Source organism: Dermochelys coriacea, chromosome 2, assembly GCF_009764565.3.
Source record: "Dermochelys coriacea isolate rDerCor1 chromosome 2, rDerCor1.pri.v4, whole genome shotgun sequence".
Lineage (NCBI taxonomy): Eukaryota > Metazoa > Chordata > Testudines > Dermochelyidae > Dermochelys > Dermochelys coriacea.
The window spans coordinates 121181922-121203823 of NC_050069.1; the positions used below are offsets into that span (position 1 = coordinate 121181922).

The following is a 21902-nucleotide window of genomic DNA, read 5'->3' on the forward strand; positions in this document are numbered from 1 at the left end:
GAGCATAAGCTTTCATGGAATCACAGACAGTCCCTTTAGACTCTTCAGTCTATCTGGACACCCAGGCAGACTGGACGTAGTGATAAGTGGTCACTTAGACCAAAAATCACACAACATTAAGATTGCTTCCAGTCCCAAGAGACCAGTCACTTACCCCAGATCAACTGGTATCCTAGATTTTACACCAAAGAGAGTGCCAATCCTGTAATGAAGTATCTAAATGTTTATTAGCTAGGAAAGATAAATAAGAGAGTTATTTACAGATTAAAGCCAGCAAACATACACACACAAATGAGTTACCATCTAAATCCTAAGAGTGACAGAGTTGTAGTGATCTGTCAATTAAAAGTGTCTTTCAGAGTGGACTGAGGAGATAACTCCCCAGGGCTGTCTAGCTTTGATTTGGTTTCTCTGGCTCTGTGACAGTTCAAACAGCAAAGAGATGAAAAATCTTCACAAACTATTTTTATTTCCTGCTTCCAGCATTCAAATTGATGGGACAAGGCCTTCTTCACGTACTTCTCCATGGGTATGATAGGGCCATTAACCAATCCTTTACATTGCAATGTACCTTGATGGCCCATCTGATTTTGATACTTCTTCTGGATGGGTGGGGGTGTCAGCGGACAGGATAATTCATGTGTCTGGGTTCACAAGTTCAGAACAAACATTTTCCAAGTTCTAAAGCAAAACTTACATGGTTTCTCATAGCATGGAACAATAGTTCTCAAACTTTTTTTTTCCTGCAGACCACTTGAAAATTGCTGAGGGTCTCGGCACACCACTTAATGATCTTTCCAAATGTTGTTTGTACCATTAGCTAACTATTGTAAAGCGCTTTGGATAAAAGTGCTATATAAAGAAAACCTTAATAATAATTAATAAATTATTTTTTTGTTCTACGAATAAAAGCACACAACTCATACTTTAATATCTGTAGTCTTGCCTTTCTAATGCGATGGATGTGTCCTCTATCCCCTGCCACGGCAGCCCCGAGCTGGGGGTGAGGGGGGGAAGTCTCTCCCAAGCCACAGAGTTGAGGCTGGGAAGGAGGGCCGTCTCTCTCCAGCAGCCGCAGCCATGGAGCCAGGGAAAGTCCCCTCTTTCTCTGGCCGTTGCAGCCCTTCACATCCCAAATTCCCCCCACCCCCTCTTCTCACCCCACTGCCTCCTCCCATCTACACCCTATTCCCCCCAAGGCCACCACCTCACCTTACATGTGCATCTTCTCCATGGTTCAGGCACCTAATTAGCGGAGCCATGCCTGCCCGGCTCCACTAATTAGGTGGGTGGCCCTTCATTCTCTCGTGTGGCCGCCCACGCACACTCCTTAGTGGGAACTATCCATGGACCACCTGAATGGAGCTCGCTGACCACTGGTGGTCCGCAGACGACAGTTTGAGAACTTCTGGCATGGAATACAGACATTGCAAGTGAGATTAATGTATGCAACACTTTACAAGCATTTCATAGCCCTGGTCTACGTTACGGGGTTAGGTCAAATTTAGCCACATTAGGTTGACTTAAAAATGACTGCATCCACACAATCAACCCCGTTCCATCGACCTAAAGGGCTCTTAAAATCGACTTCTTTACTCCTCCCCAACGAGGGGAGTAGTGCTAAAATCGACCTTGCTGGGTTGAATTTGGGGTAGTGCAGATGCAAATCGACGGTATTGGCCTCCAGGAGCTATCCCAGAGTGCTCCATTGTGACTACTCTGGGTAGCACTTTGAACTCCGATGCACTAGCCAGGTACACAGGAAAAGCCCTGGGAACTTTTGAATTTCATTTCCTGTTTGGTCAGCGTGGCAAACTCAGCAGCACAGGTGACCATGCAGTCCCCCCAGAAACGTAGAACGTTTCTACGCTCCCCCTATCATCTCCATCCCTGAGGTTATCGCAGATTAGAAGGCGAAAAAAACGCACTTGCAATGACACGTTTTCCGAGCCCATGTAATCCTCCTGCACTGATCGGGCACAGCTTAATGCATGGAGGGATCAGTGGCAGAGGCCAGGAAAGAATTAAGTGAGCGCAAAGAGCAGAAGCAGGAAGCGATGCTGAGGCTAATGGGGGAGCAAATGGACATGATGAAGTGTCTGTTGGAACTGCAGGAAATCCAACAAGAGCACAGATCCCCGCTGCATCCACTGTATAACCGCCTATCCTCCTCTTCATGTTCTATAGCCTCCTCGCCCAGATGCCCAAGAACGTGGGGCGGGAGGCTCCAGGCAACCAGCCACTCCACTCCAGAGGATGGCCCAAGCAACAGAAGGCTGTCATTCAAACAGTCTGATTTTTAGTATGGCTACAATAAGCAATGTGGCCTTGTCCTTCCCTCCTCCGCCACTCCACCCCACCCGGGCTACCTTGTCCATTATCTCATTTTTTTTTTAATTTAATAAAGAAAGAATGCATGGTTTCAAAACAATAGTTACTTTATTTCAAAGTGGGGAGGGTGGTTGGCTTACAGGGAATTAAAATCAACAAAGGGGGCGGGTTTGCAGCAAGGAGAAACGCACACAACTGTCATGCCGAAGCCTGGCCAGTCATGAAACTGGTTTTCAAAGCCTCTCTGATGCACAGCACACCTTGCTGTGCTCTTCTAATTGCCCTGGTGTCTGGCTGCTCAAAATCGGATGCCAGGAAATTTGCCTCAACCTCCCACCTCACCATAAATGTCAACAAGCAGCAGTAACAGTGGGAATATTGGTTGCACTGAGGTCTGACCAACAGTGCCAGTGAGCTTTTAAACGTCCAAAGACACATTCTACTTTCTCAGCCTATAGTTGAACTGCTCCTTAGTACTGTCCAGGCTTCATGAGCCATGAAGCAATGGGTAGGCTGGGATAGGTGCGACCGCGCGGTGCTGCTGATTGGGAGAGCAGCCTGAGGCAGAAGCCTCCAGCTTGCAGGAGAGCAGAGTTGCAGTGGAGCCGTACACCATGCCCTGGAGGTTGCTAGGAGCCAGGCAGGGAAGATGTTCCCAGAACTCCTGGCCAAGCTACATGTCCGATGAGGATGGCTACCAGTCCTACTGCAACGTCTGCTGCAGAGTTGCAGGAGAGCAGAGCTGCAGTGGAGCCGTACACCATGGACAAGGACGACTAGCAGTCCTACTGCACCGTCTGCTGTGAAAGCACTCAGGAGCTGCTGCTGTGTAGTAATGTCCGCTGCTGCAGATGCTTCAGTGTCAAATGCTTGGAGGTCCTGGTAGGGCAAGGTACCTCTGCCAAGGCAAAAGAGCAAGAGTCCTGGAGCTGTTACATGTGTCAACCACAGAAGTGCTACAGTGCCAACCGGACTGGAATGTACGGCTGCAAGATTTCTTCACCAGCGACAAAGGACAGGAATATGATGCACCTGAAATCTAAAAAGGTCCGCACATTTCCCAGAGTCACTACCCTTGATAATAGAATGTCAATGATTGCATGGGCTACTTGAATCACTCCAGCCCCACAGTAGACTTGCCCACAACAGCAGTGGTGATGGTGAGCTGAGTAGGCTCCATGCTTGCCGTGGTATGGCATCTGCACAGGTAACCCAGGAAAAAAGGCACAAAATGATTGTCTGCCTTTGCTTTCACAGAGTGAGGCGTGACTGACATACCCAAAACCACCCGCGACAATGTTTTTGCCCCATCAGGCATTGGGAGCTTAGCCCAGAATTCCAATGGGTGGTGGAGACTGTGGGATAGCTACACGCAGTGCACTGCTCCGTGAGTCAATGCTAGCCACAGTAGTGAGGACGCACTCTGCGACTTAATGCGCTTAGTGTGGACATACGCAATCGACTGTATAAAATCGAATTCTAAAAATTGACTTCTATAAAATCTACCTAACTTCATAGTGTAGACGTACCCGATAGAGTCTGAACACTAAATACATTCTTATAAGATTAATACCTATTTTGAGCAAAACTAACCTAGAGATGCACTGATCTGGTCTCCAGCTATGAGTTTGTCAGTTCTTAGCTATGCCTGTAGTCTTGGCAAGAGCTGGCACCTGGCTTGCCAGTGTCACATTTTCTCACGTGCTTAACTTTATACATGCAAATCTTTGCAGGATTGATATCTTATGACAAGATCTTGGGGGCAGGGACTACCTTTGGGTTATAACTTTGTACAATGCCTAGCACACTGAGGCTTGGATCTCTGGTTTGCGACCTCTTCATGCTATTACTACCAAAATGGTGTTCGATACATTTAGTTGACAAAAAAATGGCTGTAACATGATTTTTTTTTTTTTTTTTTTTTTTTTTATAAATTGGTATAAAGTTAGTGTTTAGGTAAATGAGGGAGTAGCAGTGGCTAGAGCCTGGCATATTGCAGACAGCAGCTTCACAAGCTTCCTTACCCAGCTCCTTATAATGCCTCTGAACTCTTCCAAAGCCAGGCAACTGACACAGCTCTAGGTCCCTCTTAAGCAGAAAGTACTAATTTTGCCTGACTGTTACCTAATGGAGACCAGACTCATTTCACTTGTTAATTTCAGTAAGTAGGAATTTGAACTATGTCTACAAAGGTGAAAGGCCAACTGACTTCACCAAATACCTTCTTCCAAAATTACATTTGATGGCCCTGATCCTGCAATTGGATCTATGTTGGCAGACCCTTGTGAAGCCCCATTGGACTCAGGACGGGCATCATGGATCAGACTGTGGAATCTGGGCCTATGTTAGGTATGCATTAAAATCCATGTGTTAGACTCTGTACAAAGGTGTAATAGTCAGTCCATGCTTTGAAGAGCTTATAGTCTAAGCAGTTGAAAATAAAACATGGAAACCTGTCATCTGAATGTTTTAATTCCATTTCAAATATATAACCCCCTCCTAATTTGAAAACAGCCTCGTATCTTCAACAAATATTATCTTTCTAGGTGTGTGTATCATATGTAGAAATCATTCCATCAAAAAGTGAATCAGAAGTGAATTTTTCCTCCAGAGAATAACTTACATTTTCTGTATGTTCACACAAGTATGCTACTTAGCAAATAAGAGCTGGTTGGAAAATGGAGGGGGAAACATTCCCTGTCCTTTTTCCAACTGTTTTGTTGTTGCTATTCTGTTTTTTTTGTTGTTTTGGTGGTGGTTTTTTTTTTGTTTGTTTTTTGTTTTTTTGGTCGACTAGAATTTTCCAACCAGCTTTACTAGCAAGGTCACATTATATCATTTTAATATTATCTTTCAGTTAAATTTTGTCACTGAATGTTTTTGGAAAGTGTAAGCAAATAACCTTGTCCTTCTGCTGTTTTTTTTGCCATACAGCTATAACCTGCACTGTGAAGTTCAGTCCTTTTTGTTGATCGAGATAGGTATTTTACCTTCAAATGCTTCAGTATAAACCCTATATCATTGTTTTTGCAATGGGTATGTCTGCCTTCAGCAATAACATGCTACAATCTGTCACTTGCAGTCTGATCGTCTCTCTTTCTCCAGTGAATGCACGTTGATGGCAGCAGCTGACATAATTTGCCATGTCTAAATCTCCAATTTTCACATCACGTAGGACGAGCCTGTCCAGAGTGCATGACATTAATCTTTAAAACAATTATACCTTAGAGGCCAAATGTGTGACAGCCTTTTACAACCATGTTTACTATATGCTTTTGATGTCTTGGCTGTCCCGGACATGTTCTCTGATCTGTTCCATGCAAACAGAATATGGACTCTTTCTGATGCTGGTGTAATGGTGATTTCCTCCCTTCCCCTTACAGTTCAACTCTTTTACAGTGCTGATAGGCCCTTAGAGTAGGACACTAGCTTTGTTTAATAATTTCCCTTGGTATCGTATAGAGTTAGAGTTAGAAATACTTGTAAAAATATAAAATGTGTAAAAGGTGAACAAAAGAATGTTGGTTTTGTTTTGTTACTAAGTCTGTACTAACTATAAGGCAGGACCTCATTGGTGTTGCAGATCTAATGCACAGATGTTCCTTCGGCTGGGGATATGTTTTTTTCAGATTAGAGGATAATCTATAAAATAGAATATTTGCATAATTGATTAAAATCTAAGGAGCTCATGAGCAGGGAGTATGCAACAAAGCTATCCATGTAAAGGTCTCCTCTGTGCCCTTATCGCTCTAGGTCAGTGGTTCACAACCTATTTACCATTGTGGGCTGCATATGCAGCTCTCTGTGTTATAAGAAAAGGAGTACTTGTGACACCTTAGAGACTAACAAATTTATTTGAGCATAAGCTTTCGTGAGCTACAGCTCACTTCATTGGATGCATTTGGTGGAAAGTACAGTGGGGAGATTTATATACACACACAGAGAACATGAAACAATGGGTTTTATCCATCATTTCAACAATTTCCATCCCACCATCAGCCTCAGCCTGGACCAGTCCACACAAGAAATCCACTTCCTGGACACTACGGTGCTAATATGCAATGGTCACATAAACACCACCCTATATCGGAAACCTACTGACCGCCATTCCTACCTACATGCCTCTAGCTTTCATCCAGATCATACCACACGATCCATTGTCTACAGCCAAGCTCTACAATATAACCACATTTGCTCCAACCCCTCGAACAGAGACAAACACCTACAAGATCTCTATAATGCATTCTTACAACTACAATACCCACCTGCTGAAGTGAAGAAACAGATTGACAGAGCCAGAAGAGTACCCAGAAGTCACCTACTACAGGACAGGCTCAACAAAGAAAATAACGCCACTAGCCATCACCTTCAGCCCCCAACTAAAACCTCTCCAACGCATCATCAAGGATTTACTACCTATCCTGAAGGACGACCCATCACTCTCACAGATCTTGGGAGACAGGCCAGTCCTTGCTTACAGACAGCCCCCCAACCTGAAACAAATACTCACCAGCAACCACACACCACACAGCAGAACCACTAACCTAGGAACCTATCCTTGCAACAAAGCCCGTTGCCAACTCTGTCCACATATCTATTCAGGGGACACCATCATAGGGCCTAATCACATCAGCCACACTATCAGAGGCTCGTTCACCTGCACATCTACCAATGTGATATATGCCATCATGTGCCAGCAATGCCCCTCTGCCATGTACATTGGTCAAACTGGACAGTCTCTACGTAAAAGAATAAATGGACACAAATCAGACGTCAAGAATTATAACATTCAAAAACCAGTCGGAGAACACTTCAATCTCTCCGGTCACTCGATTACAGACCTGAGGGTGGCTGTCCTTCAACAAAAAAACTTCAAAACAGACTCCAACAAGAGACTGCTGAATTGGAATTAATTTGCAAACTGGATACAATTATCTTAGGCTTGAATAGAGACTGGGAATGGATGAGTCATTACACAAAGTGAAACTATTTCCCCATGTTATTTCTCCCCCCCATTCCACTCCCACCCCCGTTCCTCAGATGTTCTTGTTAACTGCTGGAAATGGCCTACCTTGCTTGTCACCATGAAAGGCTTTCCTCCCCCCTCCCCCCCCCGCTGGCTCATCTTAAGTGATCACTCTCCTTACAGTGTGTATAATAAACCCATTGTTTCATGTTCTCTGTGTGTGTATATAAATCTCCCCTCTGTATTTTCCGCCAAATGCATCCGATGAAGTGAGCTGTAGCTCACGAAAGCTTATGCTCTAATAAATTTGTTAGTCTCTAAGGTGCCACAAGTCCTGCTTTTCTTTTTGCAAATACAGACTAACACGGCTGCTCCTCTGAAACCTCTCTGTGTTATGTGGGCCACATCCACACTATACATATACATAAACACTATCTGTATGGTCCTGAGGATATCACATGGGCTGCAGCTGTGGGCTGATTGGGCCATGGATTGAGAGCCACTGCTCTGGCTGATAAGCTAGACAGTGAACAGTTCAAGGCCTGTTGCCTAAGTTTTTCCAGCAATACAGAGTTCCATCAGGAAAATGCTAGAATCAGAAGGCTGATGTAAACCTATTCACTTGCCCTGTTGAATGAAATAATTGTAGAAGCAGATTCTCTCACCGAGTGCATTTCTTGTGCAGAATTGGCACCCAGAAAGGCTGAAATGCAGTAGTCTGTCTTTGTGGAGAGGGTGGCTCTGGAACCCTGCTAGTGCATATGAGACCAGTCTTTCACAATGCTTGGCCGTCTGTTAGCTTGGAAATGCTTACCAGACCCGAAACAGGATGATAATGTGCTGCTTGCTTTTGAAGACCTGTATCCCTTGGCTCTTTTCCCTATTGTGAAATGCAGTGGAGCTGAAAGTGACATTAATTGAAATTCACAAATGGCTATTGTGGATTATCACTCCCTATTTATTTAACAGAAGAAATTGTTATACAGTTGCATATCTGGTGAATGCCTTTTCGCTTCCCTGATTGAAGTGATTGTAATGTTATCAAAGTTCTGAAACAAATATGCTTCAAATGAATAACTCCACCATCTGCAGAGGAAAATTAGCCCCCATGACACCTCTTGCACTGTGTTTTGTTTTGGCTATTCCAGTTTGTAGCATGCACGTGGAATGTTTTGCTATCAGAGAAAAGAAAAAAAGGCCATCATGATTTGATTTTACTACAACAAAAGCAGCCACCTGCTATGAGCAGCAGCACTGTTAGATTTGCATATGACCGAGTATTTCCTTTGGAGCAGGTTACCTTCTAGAGGGAAAGGTCTAATGAAGCAGCCCCGTGTCACTTAGCATTGTTATAGTATGGAATTAAATATATCATAAAAGTTATCAGTATAGTGACATTGTGAAAAAAGGAGGAAGAAAGAGACCCTGAAATGGGAAAAGAAGGTATAGAATGAAAGGAAGAAAGACATCATTTATCAGAATGGTAGATAGCACTTGTGAGGACAGACTGGGTTTTGGCAGTCCTGAGCTGCTTTTTTATAATAATCTCATTAAGTGTACAATTCCAGACACTGGGACTAGAGTGTGTATGGTGAATCTGTATATTACTTGGTGGTGTTCTAGAGCTTTTGTAAATTTATTTTGGGCCCATCTTTTCCTTTTTTGCTGTATATTGCTGATACTCGCATACAATGGTTGTCATTAAAAAGCTCCAATATTTGCCAGGAGTTACTTTATGGTGGCATAGAAGATACCACAATTTTCTTCTAGAAGTAGATTAGGAAACAATTATGGTAACAATAATTCTGTGGTATCCATTAACTTGTAAATGGCAACTACTGTAGTTTGCCAAGGAGGTAGGGGTGGGTGGATGGGTGTGTGCGTGTGTGTCTGTGTGTATTATAACAGGGAGGGAGAGTTCATCTTGAATAATTTTGACTCTTCTCAAATATTGTGAGTAGCAGAGTTTGAATAGAACATTATTGTCGTGTTTAGGAGGGACTGGGGTGACTGGAATGAAGAAACCAATTTTAAGGAAAGAAACTAATCTCTGCCAGCCCAGATTTGGGAGAGGAGGAAGAGATCGGAGGATCTTTCTGTAATATACAGCTCAGTCTTCAGCTCCAAGTTGATTTAAGGTTTAGCCCCATATTGGAGCACACTGCGATGTTCTAATATCTAGATGACAAAGGCATGGGTTGCGGTAGCAAGGCACACATCTAGAAAAAGTGGCAACAGCTTCCTGGCCAGAAGTGGATGAAGGAGAGCCATCCTGGCACCACTGCTATATAATTATCTAAGAACAGCTAGGAATCCAACAATATCCCAAGATTATGAATGTACCAGGTAATAAAAGACAGACACGCATCCTCAATTAAACAGGCAGATATCATCCTCCCCCATCCTACCAGACCTAACAGCCTTCCCTGTCACAGAGTTATCTGTAAAACATGGTAACCTGTGAGAATGAATCTGGGGATGGGGTATACTTGTGGAGGGGGTGGGGAAGGGGGTGGGGGGAAATCATTAGACTGTCCTGCATACTCTCAAGAGAGTAGTCAGCTGCAGTTGGCTTTCACAGAGCCTTCTGGAAACTTGGGTTCCATTAGCCTCAGAGTGTGGCCTATCAACACAGGTTTCCTTGTCCCCCATCGAGAGATGTACCACAGCCTTAAGTCCATAACATTTAATGATTGGTCCTTGATTGGTTAAAATTTCGTATTGTCTCATCTCCGGACCCAGTTTATACTCCAGATCCAGACTCTGGCCAACTGTACGAACAGCGCCAGCAGCCACCTAGGACAGTCCTGTACCATCATGGTGGCTGTAATATGTGAACTGTCACAGAATCATTGTCATCAATGTGGATGTTAGATATTAAGCACTGTTGGCCTTGGTCCTCCAGTTCCATCTCAGCGGGGGACTTCAACAGACGACAAAAAAGCTTTACTGTGCAGTGGGCTGACATGTACTTTAGCCCCCATTTTAGCACTATCCTGGCACTTGCATACAAAATCGATGTGCTGCATGTAGTTCAGTTTTGGGGGTGAGAGACCTCCTGAACTTCAAATCAGATACTAACACCACAGTCACACCTGGAGCCAGCCTGTCAATCCTTGTATTGAATACCTGGCTAGAGCCAACTGGGCCAGTGGTACCATCTACCCAGGTTTGTCATACATAGAGAAATCATTACCTTAAAAAAAATGCCTACTATTTGTGTATAGTTCACATTTTAATGCAAGTGTGCACGTAAGAAAACATGAGCCATTCTGTGTGGAAACCACCCTTGGAAAGCACCTGTGTGGATGCATTTTAGATTAACTTGTGCTATTTCAAGACAGTGGAAAGTAATCCAATTTCTTCTATTCAGTCAATGCAGTTTAGTCTATTACTTCTCCCTCTACTTGATAAAGGATTGGATTTCTCCAGAGAGTGAATTTGATTTCTCTCTTCTTTCTCTGTCCCTGTCTTTTGTTTACATGTGTTGTCTCTGCATTGTGGGGTGTGATAATCTTTCCTTCTGCATTCTGCTTTTATTTATTTATCTATCTATCTTTAATTAACAGAATTTCCACGCAGTCCTTCCTTATTTGCTTCTGGTGCCAGCACAGATGATCAAGGAAGACCGTTTTTTGTCTCAACTCATCCAGGAGTGAACACAGCCTGCAGCTTATGCTATTGCAGCCACGCTGAATCAAAGCTGTGTAGGCTGGAAGCAGAGTATACTCAGCATATGTATGAAGTGTGCAACATTTGGAAGTTTGGGTCTGATAAGCATCTGGAAATTGGGATATTGATCCAGGATTTTTGTCTGCGAAAGTGGGCCAAAAAAAAAAATTGGGAGGGAGATCCTAAATGTTGTTGTCTTTCTATTTTCAGTAGGGCTAGGAGCCCCAACTAAGTTTGGCGGCTCCATTATGCTAAGCATTGTACAAACACACAGTAAGAGATGATCCTTGCCCCAAGGGGAGCATTCCGTTTAAACAGACAAGTCAGACAAAGGGTGGCAGGTGACACAGAGGCACAGAGAGATGGAATGACTTTGTCCAAGGTGTTACACAGCACGCCAGCGGCAGAGCCAGGATTAGAACCTAAGTGTTCTGGATCTCAGTCCGCTAGACCGATTGGACCAGAACCACAGGGAGACACTCATTAGGCCTTTTGGCCATTCGACTTCAGCCCTGGCTATGCTCAGGAACCTTGGGAGGAGGGGAGAATGAAGAACTTAAAAATGAAAAGTGTATTTTTTTTTAATGGATGATTTCATTTTTGAACCACTGAAATTTAGTTCTTAGGCTTTTATACTGTCACCCTTAGATCTGAATCCCTCCCTAGTAAAATTGATAGCAGTGTCTCTAGTGGACTTCAGAGTCTCTGGCCCTTTCTCACTTTTTTGTTTGTTTGTTTGGGGGTGAGAGGGGCATGCTGTGGTGGTTTTTTGAAGAGTAGTAGAAGGGGGTGTCTGTTGTGTCACTCTTGTTATGATGGAAACGCTTTGTCAAAAAGGTAAGTTTTTTGCAGCATTTCCTCAAGATGGTCATACTCTAGAGATTCATTTCTACTCTGAAATTTGTTCCATAACTAGATTCTGTCAAAAAGAAAAGGAGTACTTGTGGCACCTTAGAGACTAACAAATTTATTAGAGCATAAGCTTTCGTGAGCTACAGCTCACTTCATCGGATGCATTTGGTGGAAAAAACAGAGGAGAGATTTATATACACACACAGAGAACATGAAACAATGCGTTTATCATACACACTGTAAGGAGAGTTTCAGAGTAGCAGCCGTGTTAGTCTGTATTCGCAAAAAGAAAAGGAGTACGTGTGGCACCTTAGAGACTAACAAATTTATTAGAGCATAAGCTTTCGTGAGCTACAGCTCACTTCATCGGATGCATTTACATCCGATGAAGTGAGCTGTAGCTCACGAAAGCTTATGCTCTAATAAATTTGTTAGTCTCTAAGGTGCCACACGTACTCCTTTTCTTTTTGTAAGGAGAGTGATCACTTAAGATAAGCCATCACCAGCAGCAGGGGGGGGAAAGGAGGAAAACCTTTCATGGTGACAAGCAAGGTAGGCTAATTCCAGCAGTTAACAAGAATATCAGAGGAACAGTGGGGGGTGGGGTGGGAGGGAGAAATACCATGGGGAAATAGTTTTACTTTGTGTAATGACTCATCCATTCCCAGTCTCTATTCAAGCCTAAGTTAATTGTATCCAGTTTGCAAATTAATTCCAATTCAGCAGTCTCTCGTTGGAGTCTGTTTCTGAAGCTTTTTTGTTGAAGTATAGCCACTCTTAGGTCTGTGATCGAGTGACCAGAGAGATTGAAGTGTTCTCCAACTGGTTTTTGAATGTTATAATTCTTGATGTCTGATTTGTGTCCATTCATTCTTTTACGTAGAGACTGTCCAGTTTGGCCAATGTACATGGCAGAGGGGCATTGCTGGCACATGATGGCATATATCACATTGGTAGATGCGCAGGTGAACGAGCCTCTGATAGTGTGGCTGATGTGATTAGGCCCTATGATGGTATCCCCTGAATAGATATGTGGACAGAGTTGGCAGCGGGCTTTGTTGCAAGGATAGGTTCCTGGGTTAGTGGTTCTGTTGTGTGGTGTGCATTCCTACAACTACAATACCCACCTGCTGAAGTGAAGAAACAGATTGACAGAGCCAGAAGAATACCCAGAAGTCACCTACTACAGGATAGGCCCAACAAAGAAAACAACAGAACGCCACTAGCCATCACCTTCAGCCCCCAACTAAAACCTCTCCAACGCATCATCAAGGATCTACAACCTATCCTGAAGGACGAGCCATCACTCTCACAGATCTTGGGAGACAGACCAGTCCTTGCTTACAGACAGCCCCCCAATCTGAAGCAAATACTCACCAGCAACCACACACCACACAACAGAACCACTAACCCAGGAACCTATCCTTGCAACAAAGCCCGTTGCCAACTATGTCCACATATCTATTCAGGGGATACCATCATAGGGCCTAATCACATCAGCCACACTATCAGAGGCTCGTTCACCTGCGCATCTACCAATGTGGTATTTCTCCCTCCCACCCCACCCCCCACTGTTCCTCTGATATTCTTAAAAAGAAAAGGAGTACTTGTGGCACCTTAGAGACTAACAAATTTATTAGAGCATAAGCTTTCGTGAGCTACAGCTCAGCTCATGAAAGCTTATGCTCTAATAAATTTGTTAGTCTCTAAGGTGCCACAAGTACTCCTTTTCTTTTTGCGAATACAGACTAACACGGCTGCTACTCTGAAACCTCTGATATTCTTGTTAACTGCTGGAATTAGCCTACCTTGCTTGTCACCATGAAAGGTTTTCCTCCTTTCCCCCCCCTGCTGCTGGTGATGGCTTATCTTAAGTGATCACTCTCCTTACAGTGTGTATGATAAACGCATTGTTTCATGTTCTCTGTGTGTGTATATAAATCTCTCCTCTGTTTTTTCCACCAAATGCATCCGATGAAGTGAGCTGTAGCTCACGAAAGCTTATGCTCTAATAAATTTGTTAGTCTCTAAGGTGCCACAAGTACTCCTTTTCTTTTTGCGAATACAGACTAACACGGCTGCTACTCTGAAACCTAGATTCTGTTAGCCTGCATTGCTTTTTTCCTGGGCTCTGTGTTTGTCCTAGTGGAGCACAACTATCTTGATGGCTGATAGGTTGAAATCAGGTGGGATGTTCCAAGGTACAAATGGCCGTTAGCACCTGGAAATCTCTCTAACATAGCTGGTGCTTGGTCCATTAATTGCTTCATGGTTTGGGATTAGAGCTGGATGAGCTAATCATGGGGACTCTTTCAAAGTGTTTAACCTTTTCCCTCTTCATGTGTTGTTTGCAAACAAGTTGTGGCTTTTTAAAATAAATGTGTTCACAATTCATGCATGTGCAAATACCTAATAATAATCCCTAGCTCTTTTATAGTATTTTTCATCCATAGATCTCTAATGAGAACAAATGTATCTGCTTCGGAGTTGTTGGCAAATGTCCAAAGCAAACACAGTTTGCTATTTACTTGTTGTTACTTCTCTAAATAACAAAAAGAGGAAAGACATGATCAAGTTACCAGGCCTTTGATTTACGCAGATAGAGAAGGGAACTGTGTGTGGGTTTGAAGGAGCTAGGTCAGCATTTAGGACATTTTTAATAAGATCTTGCTTGAGAAGTCACTGCTAGGGGAAAATAAAAAGACACTTGTGCTATAATATTGGGAGGGAGAGCTGAGAAAGAGGATACTAATTCCTGTGCCTGACAATTTCAAATCGATCAGCCTCTTGTAACCTGTGTACAATTTCCATTGCTGCATGTAGCCTGTCGTTATTGGTTTTCTTTTCATAGAGATTTTCTTTTGACCACCTCTAGAATCTTGTAGGAGAGAATTGTTCTGGTCTGGAATGGAGTTGAACTCCAATGAATGTTTCCTCTGTTAAGTTCCTCTGCCTCCAGTCTTGAGCTCACGAGCTTTCAGTGATACGACTGGTGGAAATACTGCCAGCATGCACCAGTCTGAAGCCGTAATCACTCACTTTGTACCATCTTCACACAAATGATGCATCAGCTTGATTTGCATCAGTTTTAGCTTGGCGTCCTTCACAGCTCTTGAAGCTCTAGTCTAGAGACTTGTCCAAACCTGTTCTGAATACTGTACATTGTTCCCAAATCTTCCTCCCATTTAGATTGTGTACAGTGTTGTGATCACGTACATTTTGTCAATCAAGTGGCAATATATCAAAGGCTTCTGCTTACGTAAATCTTAACCGCTTGCTAGCAGGCTGGCGAAGAATGATCGATCTTTACTGGGCAATGCAGAGCCCATTATCTTTTACAAGCTATTTCTAAGCTTCAAAAAGTTATAAAATCAAACCTTTCAAGGCTAATGGCTCTCTGAAGATCCTTTAAGGATTGTGTACAGGTTTAAAATGCACAGTGCCCTGTTTGCCTACTCACATAGGCCAAAAGAGTTACTTGCTTTCTACACTATTTTCTGAATTATTCACAAGACATCTATCTCCACATTAAACAATTTAAATGATATGCACCTCAAACACTGTATAATCATTATACATTGACTTCCTAATGTTGTTAAGCAGTAGTTTTTGTGCTTACTGAAAACACACTGGATGCATTTGTAACATTTCCTAAAATAGCTCAGAATTCTTCCACTTTAGATTGTGGTGTGGCAATGAACTTGCTTTTCTTTGTGGGGACATCAGTCTTTGAAACTACAACTCATTTATTACTGATCTCTTCCAGTTTCCTAAAGATAGTTTGCTTAGTGCGTAGGGTGCTGTTACTCTAGAAACTGTGTTAAGTAAAATGCAGAAGTGATAACAAGGATTGTGGGGTTCAGTGTAGTGAAAAAAAGTAATTTCTGTATTGCAAAATCCAATTTACTAATTCAGTCAGAATCAAGAGTCCCAAGGAATAGCATGATGTTCTATTGACTGATTCATAGGAAGGGATGACACAATTGATTGGAACTCAGATTTGTAGTTACCTTTCATGTAATTTTGTTAACAAAATATTTAGTCTTATCACAGACCTAGTCAAGGGAGTCTCAGAATATATAATGAGGATCTAATTAGTGGTATAGCTTTAGAAAATCAAGAAGGACAAACAGTATGATAGAGCCATCTTTAACATGTGGCCCTCATGTATGTATATTCATTCATAAAAATGCAGCTTTCATGGTTTCTAGGCATGTGTATGAAAAATGCATATGCCACTAAACATCTATCAGTGATAATAAAGAACTCCGTATCCATCTGAGGGGAAAAAATACTCACCAGTCCCCTCCTTAAAGCAACATCTTAAAGAAGAGACTGAGAAAAAATATAACCCATAGGTTCCGTAAGGGCCTGATTCTCCCCTCCTTACACCAGCTTTATGCTGAAACTTGCTGAAACAGATGCATTCACACCGATGCAAAACTTGTGTACTGGATAGAAATCCAGCCCCCAAAGTCTATAAATCTCTGGCTCTGTCCGAGTAAGCTGGAGAGTATGCCAGAATTGAGGGCCCTTCACTGAGAAGGTTCTGTGTTTAAAAACAAATGTAGAAACGGGCAATTCAAGTGTCCCAGCTAATATCAACTGCTTTGTTAGAATGTAAATGGAGAGCCTGGATTATAGAAATTCTACTATTGTGTTGGAATATGCTTGGGGTGGTTGGGGATGGGGGGTGGGGACTAGTTTGAGAGTTTTTGTTTTTAAAAAGAATATTATAATATGATGTATGCGGTCCGTACATTGGTACAGTGGAGATTATCAATTAACAGATTTTTGTTTGTTTGGAGTTTAGATTGCATTATTTGGAACCGCTATTAATGCAGCTACTATCCCTTTTTTGGCTCAGTTATACTGGCATTTAAAGGCCATAAGGGATCGCTGTGATCATCTAGTTTGAAAGCCTTGTTCATGCCTACTTTTGAATCAGGAACCTGTTGCATGATGAGCAAATGTGATCCTCACTGTATTCCAGAAACTAGCCCCTGTGTTAGAACTCAGAACCTCCTGGTTTCCATCCTTCTGCTTAAACCTCCAGCCTACACTGCCTTATTATTTGAAAGGGATTTCCAACAGGCTTTCTAAACAATGTATAATAAATTAATTGTTTTAATTGTCGGACATGGTAGTTATAGATAGAGCCCTGTGTGGATACAAAAAAATGGATCCGCATCTGCGATATTTAACTTGTATCCGACTCGCGATTCACACTCCACTTTCATATGTATCCTCACCAGCACTCTATCTCACTGTTACAGCCCTGCGAGGTTATAAAAATTGGATCTGCATCCAATCCATGAGCCGCAAAGATAGTAAACAATACATCCATATCCACGGATGCAGATATTTGAGGATATAAATGGGTATCCACAGATTTGCAGGGCTCTAGTTATAGATCAAAAATACCCCTCAAAGAGTGTGCAGGAATGTGCAGTTCAAATATATCTGTTGTACACATATGCACATTTCTACAAATCACACATTTCCACACAACTATGTGTATATATAGCTTTTTCCACACACGGAGTAATGGTCCTTAAATTCATGCCAGGATAGGTTAAGTTAATAGCTGCAGCATTCCTGTATGTACCCTGTACTTGCTATAGTGCATATCTTGAATGGAGGCAATAATGAGGTTATCTAAAGAAAAATACTTATTTTCTAAGATAATTGGCAGGCTTTTATGGGCCACCACTCTGTGCATTGATCAAATCCAGTCCTTCATATCTCTGTTTCCCCATCTGTAATATGGGGATAATGATGCTTACATCCTTTTGTAAAGTGCTTTGAGATCTAATAGATGAAAAGCTCAACATAAACGCTAGGTGGTATTATTATTGTATTATTATTGGTATCTGTGATGGGGTAGGCTGCCAGAGAGGGTTGTAGCTCCTAGTGGTCAGCCCACCCTACCACCTTGCTTGGCCCTTTTAAGGGTTTGGAAAGGTCCAATGGATATATGTAGAGGCCTAGGGTCCCCTCTCACCTCATCAACGGGGAAGGATTGGGAGAAATATAGAGACTGCCTCCTCCTACACAGCCGACCGATACTGATAGGAGAAGGCTGGCCTGCTGAACCCTCCATTTTGGAAGGCTAATTGGGAAGGGTGTTGGGCTGAAGGAAGCTGGCAAAAGCCTTGCAACTAACTAAGGTGTAAGGCAAGAGGCCTGACGCGCACAAACCCAGATCCAGAAAAAGGGCTGAAAGGAACACTTGCTTGAAGGAGGGAAAGACATTATACTCCAAGGCAAAGAGACTCTTGGAATACAAACCCAGTCCCGGTGCGAGGGATCTCCTGTTTAGAGGAGACTGATACTGACTGTTTAAGGCGGTGTCCCCAAACTGGGGGAGAGTGCCCACTTAGGGGGTGTGGTGGAATGTTCAGGGGGGTGCACGACAAGGCTTGGGCTAGCCTCCACAAGGGATGGGGAGGGGGTGCCACCCAGTCCCATTCTGCCCGCGGCCCCGCTTCTGGCCCCAGCCCCACCTCCAGCAGTAACCTTGGTCCCTGGCTGCGGCTCCGCTCCTGCTGCCAGCCTCGGCTCCCAGCTGCAGCTCTGGCCCTAGACCGGCCCCGGTCCCTGGCTCCGGTTCCGGACGTGGCCCCTCACCCAGTCCCAGCTCCCTATCACAGCTCCCGGGGCGGGTAGGGGGTGGGCAGATCACATTACGGGTAATTAGGGGGCACGGCATAAAAAGTTTGGGAATCACTGGTTTAAGGCCGGGGCAGAGAACTGCTAGCAGTACAATCTAGTTGCCGTAGGGAAGAGCTGAGACTGGCTTTTAGGAAATTCTTCCGTAGCTGGTCCCAGGAGAAGCTGCGAGGAACTCCACGCTCAGGGCAGGGCAGCAGAATCTGCATATCTTGTAAAAATACTGATGAGAGAGGTAAAGATGAGAGCTGCCAAGGGAAAATGGTGAAGGGACTGAAGGAATGGTCGTTAGTCATCTAAACAGGGTCCCTGGGCAGGAATCCTGAGGAGAAAGTGGGCCTGGGTTCCCTTACGTCTCCCCCAGGCCCAGAGGAAAAACACGGGTATCGGGAATAAAAGAAGCCAGGAACAGCAAATGCCAGATAGAGGCCAGAAGACAGGCTTGAAGGACATTCGATTTTGAATTTCCTATTTTCTGGACTTTTCTGTTAAACCCAGAAGGGGAACGGACTGAGCAGTGACCTGGCCACATATCTCAGACTGTTGTGGCACAGGGATAACTGAATGGACTCTAGGTTAAGAAAAAATCCCTGTAGCTCCACACCCAGACACTAGGAGGCACTCTTGAGGTGAAAGACCCCTTATGACAGTACCATTTAGTGTATGTGGCCAAAAACAAAAGGTGTATGTGGGGGGGAGGGCATGTGGGGGGGAACAGGCTACATAGCATTCCTCCCCCAGAGGAATAGATTATGAAACTCTTAGCTAAATGGGAGAAACATAGGTTCTGTTAAACGTTCATACTATGGATGGAGTAAGTTAGACCTCCATACTGCAGTGGATATGTGTGGGCATACCCCTGAGTCTGCATGGAGTCACATGAAGTCAGTGGTGCCCTGTGTGGGCTTTATTCATCACAGTGTCAGATATTAGTGCGGTATTGTGAGAGCCCTTCTCTTTGACACAGTGATGTTTAGATTGCCGTGTTGACAAGATCAAGAATGCTGGTCTGCCAGGTGTCTGCTGAGAACTACTATTGTAGCTTCTTGTATCTTTTAAGACTGATGCCACAGATCTTTGGGAAGTCCAGAGACTGATCTAATGTATATTATATTTGCATTAGTGATGCTATATTTAATAAACACATCGAGTTTGTGTTAATGTTCCTTGAAAGTCATTCTAATCCAGTAACTATGGCAATTTTTCGTCTTCTCCAGAGAAGTGGGAACAACTTGATCATACATATATGGTAGCCCAGAGATTATTTTGTTTGTTTTCTTCTCTGAAGTTCTTTGCTATTTTTATACAATCAATAATTACTGCAAATGGACAGTTACATCTATTATGCACCATTGAGTCAGAAATGCAATTATACAATTTTGACACATCTTTCTGACTTCATAAAAAACTTGATCTTGTCTCTGCAACTTTTCATAACTGACACTAACCAAAGCTCAGCCATTGGAAAGCTGAACTTGCACCTGTCTAATACAGATTTTTTTGTTTCTATAGCAACAAATCTACTTGTACTTACTGAAAGAATACTGGAGTGTGAGTGACTATATTTAATTTAAAAAATGAAATAGCTTTATGCTTGAAGGCTATAAAAACATAACTTGGAGGACACCTGCCCACCAAGAAAAAATGGAATTGGTTAAACCCAGTGTACTTATTACTAGGAATGATGCCATATTAATGGGATGGGAGCTCTGTGTTTAGTCTTGTTTTACTAATTAAACTGTAAAAGCCTTTTTATATGCAACAGTAAGTGTGTTTGGGGTTTATTTTTCCTCCTCCTCTTCCCACCGCCAGAACTGGGTTGTGATTTGTTTGTGGCTGGGATAATGAAAATTTTGACTGCTTCACTACAGATACATTTTCCCTGGTATTGGTTGGCAATGTTCCTGTTCCAGCAATAACCTGCTAGCCTTGGAACCATGTGATAAACGTTCTGCTCAAATCCCCATCCTACATATAACTTGGCCTCTGATGAAGACATTTTATCTTTCTCTTCTCCCCTTCCCCCAGATTTCCATTATCCATCGTCTTAATCATTTAATAATAATTTTAACAACAAAATAACTGGCAGAGTTCCAAGGAAAAGCACATTGCCTTTGTCAATGCTATCATGGTGACAGACATTTTTGTAGCCTATGTATCTATTTCCACTTGGAGATAAGGGCTGCATAATAAGTATTTGTGGCAGGCTTATTATGCCTCAAGATTAACCCATGGAAGTGGATGTAGACAAGCAGAAAGAAAGTGTAGATTGCAGGGTGCCACTATAGTTCTAGCTGGAAAAAAAACCCATCAACATTAGGATGTAGTTGTATGATCTAAACCAGTTTTATTGCTACATTTCTGTTGATTTTGAAAATGTGATTCTGCTAGCTCCAGCTTCATTTTGACTATGCAGAGTCCAAGGATTTTAAGGAGTTTTATCAAGCAACCCTGTGTCATAAGGGCTGCTGAGATTACTGATGATGTCAGTGGTGATGGATTTCACTGAAGAGGGAAGAAAGGTACAGATGGGAAGCAGTCTTGCTGAAAGTTGAGTGAGATCCCGGGGGGGATGAGGGGGGGAGAAACAGCACCGAAAAGTCCAATTTGAAATGGGATTGAGTACTAGCATGATAAATTTGGAGGAAGGTGGCTTTCCATAGTGGCTGGAGGGCTAGATCCTGCAAAGTGCCACGCACTCGCAACTCCCATGAAATTCAATGGGAATTGAAGGCACTCAACACCTCCTGGGGGTTTTTCAGGATCTTGCAGGATTGGGCCTTAAATCTTTGGGACACGTGAGCTTTTACTTGCCATAAGTCTTCAGTAAAATATTTTCTTGAGCCTAGGACTGAGTGAAATACTTTCTAAACAGACTATTGTATCCACTTGGTAAATCAAATTTTAAAAAAATTGTGATTGATGGTAGTACATTGGCTCCAATGCCATAATAAATTATTAATGAGCTCCTCTGTTGTCATGGATAGCAAAAAAAATGTCCTTGTGTTGACCTTCAAATTTTGCATCTGCCTTTTTGTTTCAGGAATAGAACTCTGTCCTCCTGGGCACCGGTTCATGGTCACCATGGTGGCAAGCTTCATTGCAATGGCAGGACAGTTCCTCATGCCAGGTCTGGCTGCCCTCTGCAGGGACTGGCAGGTTCTCCAGGCTGTCATCATCTGCCCTTTCCTGCTGATGCTGCTTTACTGGGTGTAAGTATTTCTGCCTTGTTTCTTGTTTGTAAAGATGCTCGCTACTAAGGCTGGGTTATGGGGTGTGTTTTGATATCTGGGAAGGCCCCCATTTTATTATAGTCTGTATCGAGCTTTTCTTTTTCACAGTTATAAAATGTCTCCTTCAGCAAATAGGTAAATCTGAAACCAAGCTTCCGAAGAAAAAAACTCTTACT

General features: G+C 43.0%; 1 protein-coding gene and 1 long non-coding RNA gene across 3 annotated transcripts in view; one reads left to right on the forward strand and one right to left on the reverse strand.

Moving 5' to 3' along the window:
• SLC22A23 (solute carrier family 22 member 23) overlaps positions 1–21902 on the forward strand; it is a 172638-nt gene that overhangs the window by 102943 nt on the left and 47793 nt on the right. For both annotated transcript variants that reach the window (XM_038391744.2, XM_038391745.2), the window contains exon 4: positions 21537–21705. In XM_038391744.2, the coding sequence (XP_038247672.1) occupies positions 21537–21705 (169 nt within the window). The remainder of the gene's footprint in view (positions 1–21536; positions 21706–21902) is intronic.
• On the reverse strand, positions 1112–18999 carry LOC122458784. The gene is made up of 3 exons (XR_006279049.1): positions 18988–18999; positions 8282–8291; positions 1112–1264 (listed from the first exon to the last, which is right to left on the reverse strand). It is a non-coding gene; the product is annotated as an uncharacterized LOC122458784 (long non-coding RNA).